General features: G+C 40.4%; 1 protein-coding gene across 9 annotated transcripts in view; it reads right to left on the reverse strand.

Moving 5' to 3' along the window:
• The window catches only part of ARHGEF12 (Rho guanine nucleotide exchange factor 12), a 202,364-nt gene that overhangs the window by 90,878 nt on the left and 97,141 nt on the right, over window positions 1–14,345 (reverse strand). For 6 of the 9 annotated variants that reach the window (XM_036430246.2, XM_036430241.2, XM_045578816.1 and 3 more), the window contains 4 exons: window positions 13,881–14,059; window positions 12,200–12,277; window positions 11,932–12,051; window positions 9,654–9,794 (listed from right to left, as the gene is read on the reverse strand). In XM_036430246.2, the coding sequence (XP_036286139.1) occupies window positions 9,654–9,794; window positions 11,932–12,051; window positions 12,200–12,277; window positions 13,881–14,059 (518 nt within the window). The remainder of the gene's footprint in view (window positions 1–9,653; window positions 9,795–11,931; window positions 12,052–12,199; window positions 12,278–13,880; window positions 14,060–14,345) is intronic. The other 3 variants (XM_045578817.1, XM_045578819.1, XM_045578820.1) reach the window with 3 other exon arrangements.

Here is a 14,345-nt window from a genome sequence, read left to right on the forward strand (position 1 = left end):
TCTCAGCCACTGTGCTGCTGTGGTCTCTCCTTTAATCAATGACCCTCCTTTGAGTTTCTGCATGGTTTCTCCAGAGCTCCTGGGATGGAATATGTCCAAACAGCTACACTTCACCAGGCTTTTCCAGTTGATTACTCAGTTTTTAGCTATAAGCCTGGTCCTTATCTGGGAGCAAAGGCATGCAACCTCCAATTACTCTACAGCCATACTGCCTCTCTGCTGGCTAATTTTTAAGTATTCTTTTCTCTTAAAGATGCATAATAATGAACTAGTGTCTTGGACTTTACTTTAAAGTAACCCAGAGGTTTGAGCACCTGTTGATGACTACTAATGCTGGGTGATTAGGTGCATAGGGGATCATTATGCGTCTCTACTTTTGAATAGATTTAAAACTTTTCCATAGGTATTTTTATATCATTTATATACTAAAAATTAGAGAGATAGATGCTCTGAATATTTCATGATTCTTTGTGAGAAACTGGTGTGTGGGTATTCATTAGAATCACCTTTTAAGTGGACACAAGAAGGGATTTTGCAATGATAATGATATCACAAACAGCACAAAGAGATTATTCTATAAAAATGAGCAGAAAAAGAAAAAAATCTGAAAGTGTTCTTTTAAAATATAAAACACTGACAGGTTCCTATAATCTTAATATAAGTGAAACAAATATGAAAACCCATAAACAAAACACAGCATATTTTAGCTTCAAAAAAACACGTTTTGAAGAACTAGAAATTAATCTAGTTTGTCATGTAAATATCCTAGTCTACAGTATATCATCCCTCACCCAGATTTCTACAAAAATCATTTATTTATGTACCCTCAGTTTCCTCATCTATAAAATGGTAATACTGCGCATTGAAGACTATTATGAGAGCTAAAAAGAGTATGTGTAAAGTATTACGGTAGGTACAACTGCTGACACAACGCAAGCAATCCATAAATGATAACCAATTATTAGCCATTCAACACAGATTTGTTCCTATTAAGCCAAGTAGTCTTTTTTTCTATCCTCACCTGAGGATATATTTATTGATTTTTAGAGAGAGAGAAACAGAGGAGGAAGAAACATCAACCGGTTGCCTTCTGTACGCACCCCAGTCAGGGATCAAACCCACAACAAGGTATGTGCTCTGAGCGGGAACTGAACCTGCAGCCTTTCGGCATTTGGGACAAAACTCCACCAGTGGAGCCACCAGCCAGGCAGCAGTCCTCTTTCCCTACAGCTCTCCCTACCTCTGCTCCACTTCCCTTTTCACACGGACATGTTTCTGAATGGACCTGTGTTTTGCATGCAAGACCAAGACCAAACTCTTTAATTATTCCTTTTGCTGTTCATTCAAATACTATATAATAAAGAGGGAATAGCAAATTGACTGTCACTCCACCACAAAGACGGCAGCACCCACAGTGGAGGCAGAGCTTTCTGTAACACAAGATGGCTGCACCAAGAGTGGAGGCCAAGTTCCCGTAACAAGCCTTAACAAACCATCAGCAGGAACCTGAGGCTGTGCCCCCTGCCCGTGGGGCTGAGAGGGGACCTCAGGCCATGCCCCCCGCCTGGCAGGGCTTGACAGGGGACATCAAGGTGCACCCCTTGCCCCTGTGCTGGGCTGGGGAACCTCAGGCCGTGCTCCCTGCCCCGGCACTGGGCCAAGGGACCTGCAGCTGAGCCCCGCCCGGCGGGGCTTAATTGGGGTGGGGCCATCCGGGTCTCGGTCTCGTGCAATTTCGAGGCCCACGTGGGTGGGCGGGGACTTGACTCTGGGTCCTGTGGTGCGCCCCAGGCTCTGACAGGAGGAAGATTTCCATATACATTTTACTAATTTTCTTTCATCTCTGACACTTCTATTATAGAGAAAGGGCAAATAGCAATATTAAAATATTTCCTCTAATTAATCTTTTGGTATGCACTAATTTTGTGCACAAGGCCACTGGTAGTTAATAAACGCTAATTACATAACAAATTCTTAACTCACTGGAATGCCTGTTTCTACATTTGCTAGTTCACACTATTTTATAAAGTATACCAGAGGCGCAATGCATGAAGGTTCGTGCAAGAATGGGCCTTCCTTTCCCTGGTTTTGGGCGCCGCCTTCACTCCAGCCTGGAGCCACCTTTCTGCTCTGGCCCAGAGCTGCCTTTCTGCCTTCCAATGCTGCCCAGAGGCCCGGAGAGGCAGGAGTGGTGCGGAACGCCTTCATCGTTGCCACGGCAATGACACAAGTGTCCCGCCCCCAGCCACTCAGCACCTGCATATGCAAATTAACCCACCATCTTTGTTGGGTTGACTTACTCCTATCGGGTCTAGTAATAATTAATGTCGTTTTTTAACATTCGTTTAAAATCTTGCTTGGCGTTGACTTGTATTGACATAACCTTCAAACACATGGTATCTACAGAACGTGTGAAGTGCAATTAACAAGTTTTGCTTGAAAAAGTTTGTGTTTGGTTTGGTTTTTGTTGCAAAACTAGGGCTAAGAAGATGGCGGATGAAGAGCATATTCGGCACTGCATGCTTTACGAGTTCCAATTAGGAAGAAAAGCAAGTGAGGCTGCAAAAACATCTGTAGTGCTCTTGGTCAAGATGCAGTTAGCGCCAGAAAATGCCAGCGTTGGTTTGAGAAATTTCGCGAGGGAAATTTTTCGTTAGATGACAAGAGTGGTCGAGGCCATGGGTCCAATTTTGATCAAGAAGCTCTTCAAGCTCTTTTGGTGCAAAATCCTCAAATTACCCAACAAGAGCTTGTGACAACTTTAAATTGTTCACAAAAAACAATTTCCAATCAATTGTGTGCACTTGGCAAAGTCCAAAAGTTTGGAAAATGGGTTCCTCATGAGTTGACCGACAACAACCGTAATCAAAGAGTCACAATTTGAAGTTCGCTCCTCTCTCGTCAAAACCGTTTGCCGTTTTTAGAGCAAATTGTTACCGGAGATGAAAAATGGGTGCTACATGTTAATTTGAAAAGGCGGCCTCAATGGTTGGACAAAAATGAGGCTCCGCAGCCCACGCCAAAACCTGACTTGCATGCGAAAAAAGTGATGTTGTGTGTTTGGTGGAATTTTAAAGGAATTCTTCATTATGAACTTTTACCATCTAACCAAACCATTACAAGTGCAGTGTATAGTGCCCAATTGGAAAGGTTAGCCAAGCTTTAAGAGAAAAAGAACCCGCGCTGATTACCGCATTTTTCGGACCATAAGATGCACTTTTTTTCCCCCAGAAGTGGGGGGGAAAAGTCCCTGCGTCTTATGGTCCAAATATAGCCTACACATATACTTTTAAAAAAAAAGTTTTTTTACTTGCCCGGCTCTGTGTGGTCTCTGTGTGCTTGCCCGGCTCTAAAATGGTTCTAAATGCTGCTGTTTACTTTACAGGGTTGATTACATGTGTTTATGACTGTGATGTTGGGTTTTAATGCACATAAAATATTTTAGGACACTATTTGTTTCAGAATCTTTTTTTCTTCATTTCCCTTCTCTAAAAACTGGTGCGTCTTATGGTCCGGAGCGTCTTATGGTCCGAAAAATACGGTAATCGGAAGGCGTAATTCTTCACCACAATAATGCACGACCGCATACTGCAAGAATAACTGCTGAAAAACTGCGCCAGTTGGAATGGAAGTTCTCCCTCAACCTGCATATTCTCCTGATATTGCCCCTTCCGATTACCATTTGTTTCGTTCTTTGCAAAACTTTCTTCTTGGAAAAAAATTTAATAATGAAGAATGCCTCAAAAATGCATTGACTGAATTTTTTGCATCAAAATCACAAGAATTTTACAACAGAGGGATTAAAATGCTTCCTGAGCGTTGGGCACAAGTAGTAGAAAACAACGGCAACTATATTGTTCATTAAATTTTATTGTATTTTTTAAATAAATTCGATTTAAAAAAGTATTAGAAAACGACATTACTTATTACTAGACCTAATAATTGGCTGGCGGGCACCACAAAGGTCAATTAGCATAGTCAATTAGCATGTTCTATTTTATTAGGTAGGTACATCTAAGCCACAGGTTTTATTGTAACATCACTCTAAATTAAGATGACCAGATGTCCTGCTTTTGGCAGGACAGTCCCGATTTTTAACAATTTGTCCCTCGTCACATGGCGTTTTAAAAAAGTCCCAATTTTTGGAAACAATGCCCCACAAGCTAGGGAAGGGCGGGAGAACAGGAAGAGAATATACGGTTTTTGGCGGCCATGTGGCTATTTAGCCAGGATATGAGTTTTATATTATTTTTGTTAATTTTATAATGTTAAACTTTAATAATAACAAATAATTGTTGAGAACTGATTATCAAGAACTGCTAATCAAAGTACGCATTGTTGATCAGTTGTTAGAATTCGACGACCATTGTTTGGACTTAATGAACAATGGCATTTTTGGGGATTGGCAAAGACGAAAACATTTTGTAACTGTCCTCAAACGATGCACATCGTACTGCCTACTAGTAAGCTAGTTAAACAAGTGATGTCATTACAAATCAGCTATTCAAATAATTTAGGTACGGTAAGTAATTTATTTATTTATTTCATAAATACATAAATTTTCTTGGATTTGGCAGACAGTACTCGTATTATTTATATTTTATAGTGGTGGCAAAAAGTCTAGCACCGGCCTTGAAAGTGACACGACATAATTTTTATTTATTTATTATATTTGTAAATTGTACTTATGTTGAAATTTAAAAATATTTATTACAATACTATTTTTGCATTCTATGAAAATTTTTGTTGCTTCATATAGACCAAATTTTTAATCAAGAAACCCCCCCACCCCCCACTCCCTGGTTAATGGTGTCCTGCTTTACCAATGTTAAAATCTGGTCACCTTACTCTAAATACAAAATTTACAATTTTCTTTCTTTTTTAAAAAAAAATATTTTTTTTATTAATTTCAGAGAAGAAGGGAGAGGGAGAGAGAGAAAAACATCAATGATCAGCTGCCTTCTGCATGCCCCACACTGGAGATCAAGCCCACAACCTGGGCACGTGCCCTTGACTGTAATCAAACCCACGACCCTTCAGCACACAGGCTGATGCTCCATCGACTGAGCCAAACCAGCCAGCGCCACAATTTTCTTTCTTATGTCTTGTTCTCCAGGCTTTGGAAGCATTAAGGTAAACAGGACAGTCCCTTTGCCCTCAGACACTTCCCTCTAGTGGTAGGACCACGCACTAAAGCAGAAAGGAGGGCCTGAGAAGAGCACCCTCAGCCAATGCTGGTGCAGGTGACGCGTGGGCGTGCCTGTTTCTGAGATGAATGACAGCCGTTTCCTCCATGCCCTAACATATCAGAGAACCGTCTGCTGCTCTCCTGGGGAGGCACTTTCACACAAAAGTGCCTTTGCTTATAAGAGCACTCTGCACCTCAGTAAAGGCATCTCACTTATCACCTGGGTAATTTCGGCAAGTTAGGTTACTCCATTTGGCCTGCTTTATCTTTTGTAAAGTAATGATAACAACAGTATTACATACATGGCTTTTTTGAGAAGTAACTAAGATGAGGATGTGAAACATTGTGGCAGCATATTATATGTATGCACAATAAATGTTAGTTGTTATATTTTCTTGAGTCAAAACTGGATTTCTCATTAAAACATTTAGCATACCCAATCATAAGACTCCTACTGTCATCTTTCTCTCTCTCACACACATACACAATTCTCTTATTTTCTTTGCATGAGGAACTGAGTCATTGGGCCTAAGCCTCAAAAGTTGGCTGGAATGATGGCTTAGGCCAATAGATTTCCTTTTCTTTCTTTCTCTTTTTTTTTTTTTTTCCTTTTATTTTAGTGGAACCTTCAATAAGGCAGGAATTTTACTGTTAAATATAATACTTGGGTCCCTGTGTATGTGTGTACACATGTACACATGCACATACAATAAAGTCAGAAGGAGTAACAACACCTCTACATGCAAAGCACTCTGACTTGCTATTTTTTTTTATTTTTATTTTTTTTAATATATGCTGGTCCCAACCAACTAAATTGATTTCATAAACCAATTTTTAAAATGCTGCATTACGGTACCATCTCACACCTGTCAGAATAGCCAACATCAACAAATCAACAAACAAGTGTTGGCGAGGTTGGGGAGAAAAAGGAACCTTTGTGCACTGCTGGTGGGAATGCAGACTGGTGCAGCCACTGTGGAGAACAGTATGGAGTTTTCTCAAAAACTGAAAATGAAACTCCAATTTGACCCAATAATCCCACTCCTAGGAATATATCCCAAGAAACTAGAAACACCAATCAGAAAAAATATATGCACCTCTATGTTCATAGCAGCACAATCTACAATAGCTAGAATTTGGAAACAGCCTAGGTGCCCGTCAGCAGATGATTGGATCAAAAAACTATGATACATCTACACAATGGAATACTATGCTGCCATAAAAAAGAAGGAATTCTCATCATCTGCAGCAACCTGGATAGAATTGGAGAACATCATGCTGAGTGAAACAAGCCAGTCAATGAAAGAGAGACACCACATGACCTCACTTATTTATGGATGATAAAGAACATTATAAACTGATGAACCAAAAGATATAGAGACAGTAAAGCAACAAGCAGACTGTCAAATTACAGCGGGGAGGGGAGGGAGATCTGGGGGAGATAAGAGATCAACTGAAGGACTTGTATACATGCATATAAGTACAACCAATAGACACAAAACTCTAGGGAGGGAAGGTATGTATGGGGGGGGGGAGGCAATGTTAAAATATGTACACAGATAATAATTTAATTAAAAAAAGAAAAATAAATAAAAAAAATAAATAAAATGCTGCATTAGACTACTTTGCACATTACTTTAAAAAAAAGGTGACCTATTTGTAATTCATTATTCTATCATTGCATACTACTTACAAAGAAATGCTGAGTAACACTGAAATTAGCTTTTAAGTATTCATATGACTATGAAGCCACATCATATTCAACTTCAAATATTATATCTTTTAACAAATATCCAAGTTCATCTAGCAATTTCTGGGTTAATCAAGAAACTGATACTAGGCAGAAGAAACTAAGATGGCGGCATAGGGTAGACACCGGAATGCAGCCTACCACAACAAATTTGAATTTAGAACTGAAAACAGGGGAAACATCGCCCTGAAGTGCAGAGGCTCTGCCATCTGGGAAGAGAAGAAGGCACACTGAACCTCAGGAACTGAGAAGGTACTAAGAACTATGCGCGCGAAAAGGCGGCTGAAGAGTTCGCTGCCGGCTTGCTTGCAGAGCGCGGAGAGGGCGGGCTGAGTTTGCTGCTGGCTTACTCCCTGCACGCGGAGAGGGCAGACAGCTAATGCGCGGCTGGCTTTCTTGTTCGGGAGGAAAAGAGAACCAACCTATTGCGCTGATAGACGGCCCCAGACAGAGAGAGGCCAGACTGTCAGGCAGTGGGCAGAGATCTCTCGGAGGTGTGTGAAGCCAGCGGCCATTACTGCACGACTCAGAAACCAGACCATCACAGGGAGGGGCAGAATAAAGCTTGTCTGCACCACCCGAGACTCTGCCCCATCCAAGCAGAGCACAGAAGCCCTTCCAGTGGCTAGCTTTCTCATTCATAGCCAATGGGACTCTCCTAGGGAGTGACAGACAGGAATCTAAAGCTTGTCTGCGCCTATAACAAAGAGGTGGGTGCACCTGTCACCAACTGTGCGGGACTCAACAAAGCTTGTCTGTGCCACCCCGACACTCCGCCCCATTCAAGCGGAATACAGACACTTCTGATCCTCATAGCCAATTGGCTTGGAGATCAATGCTTCCCAGTGATACCAACAACAAGCAAGGCGTAACAACAAGACTGAACACACAGCCCACAAAGGGCTACACCAAAACTGTCCACCTCAGGTAACTGGGAGGCTGACTCACTGAACCATATAGAACACCTTAGCACACAAAGCCACCCTACCAACTCAGGGAAGCTGTGAAAATGCCGAGACAAGGAAACAGATCACAAACAAAAGAAATGGAGAAAAAGAAGAGACTGGACATAGAGTTCAAAACCATGCTTATAAGATTTTTCAAGAATTTCCTAGAAAAGGCCGCTAAGACCTATGAGGATATGAAAAGGCATCAACAAGAATAAGGGATCAACAAGAAATAATAAGGGATGAATAAGAAATAAAGAATACATTGTCTGAAATAAAAAATATTATACAGAGTCCTAAAAACAGAATTGAAGATTGCAAGAATCAAGTCAAAGATTTGGAACATAAAGAACCAGAAGACACTCCTCCACAGAAGCAAGAAGACAAGAGAATCCAGAAAGTTGAAGATAATGTAAGAAACCTCTGGGACAACTTCAAGCGAACCAACATCAGAATTATGGGGGTCCCAGAAGATGAGAGAGAGCAAGATATCGAAAACACACTGAAAGAAATAGTGACAGAAAACTTCCCCCACCTGCTGAAAGAATTAGACTTACAAGTCCAGGAAGCGCACAGAACTCCAAACAAAAGGAATCCAAAGAGGACCACACCAAGACACATCATAATTAAAATTCCAAGAGCAAAAGACAAAGAGAGAATATTAAAAGCAGCAAGAGCAAAGCAGGTAGTTACCTATAAAGGAGCACCCATAAGATTGTCAACAGAAACCATGCAGGCCAGACGGGAATGGCAAGAAATATTCAAGTGATGAATAGCAAGAACCTACAGCCAAAGATAATCTACCCAGCAAAGCTATCACTCAGAATCAGAGGCCAGATAAAGAGCTTCACTAATCAAAAAAAGCTAAAGGAGTTCATCACCGCCAAACCAGAATTATATGAATTGCTGAAGGGGGTTCTTTCAGAAGAGAAAGTAAATAAAGATAAAAACTATGAACAACAAATACATAACTATCAACAAGTGAATCTAAAAACCAAGGGAATTTAAAAAAAAAAAAATCTGATGAACAATATTAACTGGTGAATGTAATAGAATCAGAGGTATGGAAGGGGAGTGAACTGACGATTATCGGGAAAAAGGGGAGAGGGGGGTGTGGGAAGAGACTGAACATAAACTGTATACCTATGGATAAGGACAATGGGGAGTGGGGAAAGGGCAGAGGGTGGAGTGGGAACCTGGTGGAGGGGAGCAATGGAGGGGGGGATGAGGAACATTTGTAATAATATGAACAATAAAGATTTATTTAAAATAAATAAATAAATAAATAAATAAATAAATAATAAAAGAAACTAATACTAAACATGTGCTATTAACATAATTCTACCTAATAGAACTACTAAGTCTTTTCCTCTTTGCAACGGCAAAGAGCTCCACGTTTCAAGACTGAGTAACTCTGACCACAAATGGAATATTAACATGCTCTTAAAGATATCAACAGCTGGCCTCCCGGTTCAGTAAGAAAGCACTTGTGTTATTAGCTTTTCTACCCTCAAACAAGATACCTGCTGGGAAATTCCATCTCCTCTAAAGAAACATGTGTCAATGGTGTGCCAGGGAAAAGTGAGCTCTGGAATTAAAGGTTCCTATACAACAAAGTCCAGAATTTCTGCTTATCCAATTGCTACATTAAAAATGGAGAGAGAAAAAAAAAGCAGGAAGAGAACATAACTCTAACTCATGCTACTTAAAATTAAATCTGGAGAGCAGCTTTCAGAAGAACCCAGGAAGACAGAGATGTGGAACTTACATCTGCATTGTCACTGCTGGGCCATGATGCATCTCCGCTGCTACAGTCAACTCTGCCTAGTCCGTCACCAGAGTCTGCTTCCACCGCACTGACTGCTGGGGTGTCACTGAAAGGCTTGGAGGATGTGATTATAGCTCCATCCTAAGATGGTTTAAACACAAACACATTAAAAAGACTTTCACTGTGGGTTGCATAAAGAAATGGAGTTGCACTACAATCTAAAGAGCACTAACATCCGGCCAGTTTGATGTGATCAAGAACACCTAAAGATCTAAAAGTTAAAAACATAAACAACTACTAATTCTGTGGTTCTAAAATGGCAATGATCAAAGACAGTTTAGCATGAAGGAAAAAAGTTTGTATTTCCATATAGAATGTAAAGGTAAAACAGTTTGTTAAGCTACATTTTGTAAGATCTTATAACTATACTTAAAAACATGACTTCTATTTCCTGCCCATTCGTAAGATTATTACACATAGCATCTGCTTCACTGCCTTTCAACACTTCAGAATTTCAGTAAATCACAAATACTGAGATACAATGCTATACCACAATGATAAGCTTTTAGATCAGGAACCACACTTTTACTCTTTGAAGACAGTAAGAATGTTGTCTATGCTCAGTAATAACATAAAACTGGCAACAAAACTGAAGGGTAATTCTAAAAACATCTATGAATGTTTTTGGAACTGAAAGTGATGAAAAAATAAATAATGTGTAATAGAAACTACACTAAGCCAGCAAGACAGGACACCTTATGACTGTGATCTTATGGAAGTCATGTAACCAGTTTAGGCCCTAGTTCTCACCACCTTAGCTAAATATCCTACATCTGAATATTATCTATAATAGAGGATTTTACAAATTGTCCAGGACGCCATCACAGTAAAAACCGAACAGCAGGTTGTGTGGGGTGATGATAAGGCCAGCAGGGGGGTTAGTGAGAGATGACCAAACAACTGAACAAGCAGGCTGCGTGGGGCAACCAGGTCGGCAGGGGGTTAATAAGGGATGACCAAACGACTGACCAGAGGCTGCATGGAGTGAATAGGCCGGAAGGAGGGTTAGTGAGGGACGGCCAGGCCAGCAGGCAGGCAGGTGAGTGATTAGGAGCCAGTGGTCCAGAATTATGAGAGGGATGTCTGACTGCCAGTTTAGGCCGGGATCAGGCCTAACCCAGCAGTCGGACATCCCCCAAGGGGTCCCTGATTAGAGAGGGTACAGGCTGGGCTGAGAGGGAACCCCGCCCTCTGTGCACAAATTTTGTGTACCAGGCCTCTAGTAGATTATAAACCTGGTTGAGACTTAATGCTAAGCTATTTTTCTTAATCACACCATCATCTCCATACTTACCATGTTTTCCGGCGTATAAGACGACCCCCTAATTTTACAGTTAAAACATAGGTTTAGGCCTATATTCGCTGTATAAGACTACCCCCCACTTCCGAGGCAACACCAGTTCTTTCTTTAATAGGCCGCCTCTCTGACTCTGGCCAATCTGAGCAGGCTTTTTACTAGAACACAGTGTAGCTTCGGGTACAGAACATGTACACTGTGTTCTAGTAAAAAGCCTGCTCAGATTGGCCAGAGTCAGAGAGGCGGTCTATTAAAAAAAGAACTGGTGTTGCCTCGGAAGTGGGGGGGTAGTCTTATACAGCGAATATAGGCCTAAACCTATGTTTTAACTGTAAAATTAGGGGGTCGTCTTATACGCCGGAAAATACGGTATACTTACATACCAAGTTCAGTTGAAATCTATTTTAAAATTACAATGAAACGAGAGTATTAGGAATGTGAATGTGCTTTGAATTCATCAGCCTGGGCTTAAGTTCCATTCCATTGCTTCTGAGCTACATGATCTCAGCAAGTTATTTCATCTTTCTGAATTCTGTGTGTGTGTAAAACGGGGGACACACACACACATCAGAGCTCTAGTCTAAGAGGGCTGCTGTTCAGAATAAGAAATCCTGTCCATTTGTAAGATCTAATACCTATACTTAAAAACATAGTTGCAGAAGGAACCTCAAAAATTACATTTTAATAATTTGTCATGTTAAAGCAAAAGCAGTCTTTTTTAAATTATTGTGAAAAAAAACAACACATTAAATCATGAGCAAGGCAATAATCAAAGCCCACATTTCTATTAATGAACCATTATTTCTGCCACGCCCTCCACAGGGCCGCTGTTAGGAAATAACGTTTACAGCAGTGCTGGGTGCTCTGGGCGCTCTCACAGAGCATGCTCCCAAACAGGCCAGGAGGCTCCGGGGTTGCTACCTGCGGGGGGCCAGCGGCTTTGGAGAGCTGCTCCTGCAGCTGAGGGAGGAGTTTCTTGGCCTCTTGGATCTCTTTTAGCAACTTTGGGGTAGGAGCTCGGTTGTAATCTTCCTGCAATAACTGAAAAGTTATAAAAAGATTTTAATAATTGATTGCTTATGTCAAGAAAATAGAGAGTCTATTCTTAATCAAACAGTTGATGGCCTGCGACTCTGAGAAGCCCGTCGCATTCTGACTGCCTGGACACAGCCCTTTCCTAAGGCAGTACCTGCAGCCGTTCCTGTTCTTTCTGTAACATTTTTCTCAGAATTTCTACTTTCTGGTTATGAACCACATTGTTTTCCTCCTAGAAAAAGATAAAAAAAAAACAACCAACAAACAAAAAAGAACCAATACAGGGAAAGTGAAGCTAAAATAAATAAGGAAAACGAGACATATAATGTATGCCCCAGCTCTGAGTTTTTCAATTTTTATTATGATTTTCTTTATTTCCATCACTTATAAGGATGGACTTTTAGACATGACATGAAAGATAAAAGATTGCAGGGAAATGTTAGCCCTTTTCACTTTTCCTAAACTAAACACAAGAAAACATTAAGTACTTATATTAGTTGGGAAAACGAAGCTGGCCTAAGTATAGGAATAATACAGTTTCCCATCGTTAGCTCATTACTGTCAGCCCCATGCATGGATTCCTGCTGACCTCACACCATCTCTCCTTGTTTTATGACCCTTTATTTAATCAAACTAAAATCCTGTTATAACCATAACACTCTCTTGCTCAAAAGAAATTTTAATGGATCTTACTGCGTATCTAGTTACATATAAAGTAGCCTGCAGTTGTGAGTTTGGTGAAAATAAACAGTCCTAAGTTTTCAAGCTCCTCTCCCACTACATAAATCCTTAATACATAATCCTCTCCCACTACATAAATCCTTAACGGGCACCAGTTGCTTCCAAAACATATTTGGTGCTTTCTTGGCTCTTTCCCTCTACCTCCTCTAACTGAGCTGCCTTCGTTTCCATTGCCACCACTTACACGTTACCTGTTTTTCAAGGCTCAATTAATAAAGTAGCTTTCGGCGAAGTCCTTCCTTTTCACAACTGGATGTACTCCCCCACCCTTGGAATTCTTATAGAACTTACTATTTTCCCCTCATGTCACATTCTGCCTATGTATTATAATTACTTGCATACACTTGACTCCATCTTAAACAACAAAGGTTTATTAAGCACCTACTATACGCCAAGCACTAGGTACTTTTTTTCAGAAAATAGAGGCTCAATAATAAACAAAACAAACAAACAAACAAACAAACAAAAAACCCATGTTCTTTCAAAGTATGGAACTTGAACGCAGGATATTTTAAATATTTTTGTGAGAGGCAAATGGTTTTGTAGATAGTAGGTGTTTAATATTTTTTAAATTAAATCTCCTATCCCAATACTCAGCAATCATTCCAAATTACATCTGACCCTTGAACAATGTGCGCATGAGGGATGCCAGCCCTCCGTGCGGTGGAAAAGCTCCGTGTGACTCTCTACTCCCCCAGAACTTTACTAGCAGCCTATTATTGACAGGAAGTCTTACCAATAACAGAAACAGCCAATCAACACATATTTTGTATGTTACTTGTATTAAATACTAAATTTTTACAAAAAAGTGAACTAGAGAACAGAAAATGTTATTAAGAAAATCATAAGGAAGAGAAACTACATTTACAGGGCTGTATGTATTTATTGAAAAGAAAATCCATGCATAAGCGGACCTGCACTATTCAAACCCATATTGTCTAAGGGTCAACTGTATTATGTAATTATTACATCAGAAAATTATTTTCTGGAACCTTGAACTTAAATTTTCTTACCAGCTCAATATCACAAAATTCTGAATATAAAAAGTAAAGGTATTATGCAACTGAGTTTGCAAAGACGTTTCCCGCTCTTACCCCCATGAGCACAGGACTGGTAATTCTTTCCATGTTCCCAGATGCTCCCGGTGAGTGAGGAGAGGTCGTGATAGGAGACATATGTCCAGTGACGGATGGCTCTACTTCAGAATCAGCAAGTGGGATCTGGGGCATCCCAGGGGGGCGTCCTTGAACAGTGAGAGCTACATAGGAACCAGCTGGGTGAGAGATAGAAGGGAAAGGAGCTCTGTAAACAAGTTTCTACAGCATTTTACTCCTTAGCCTTTGACAGTTCTAAAAGTACCCAGTCATGTGAGAAAGCTTCACCGACTGCTAACCACTGGCCCACATAAAAACCACCCAGTGCTTTTTTATGAATTCTCTAAGAATCTAAAAGAACAATGTTATTTTCAGATAGCATATTACTACTCATAATATTTAAAAGCAAATAAAATGTATAACCCCCCCAATTTTTTAATTAGAGAAGTGTGAATTAATATCAAC

Source organism: Pipistrellus kuhlii, unplaced genomic scaffold (genome assembly GCF_014108245.1).
Source record: "Pipistrellus kuhlii isolate mPipKuh1 unplaced genomic scaffold, mPipKuh1.p scaffold_m20_p_104, whole genome shotgun sequence".
In the NCBI taxonomy this organism is placed as follows: domain Eukaryota; kingdom Metazoa; phylum Chordata; class Mammalia; order Chiroptera; family Vespertilionidae; genus Pipistrellus; species Pipistrellus kuhlii.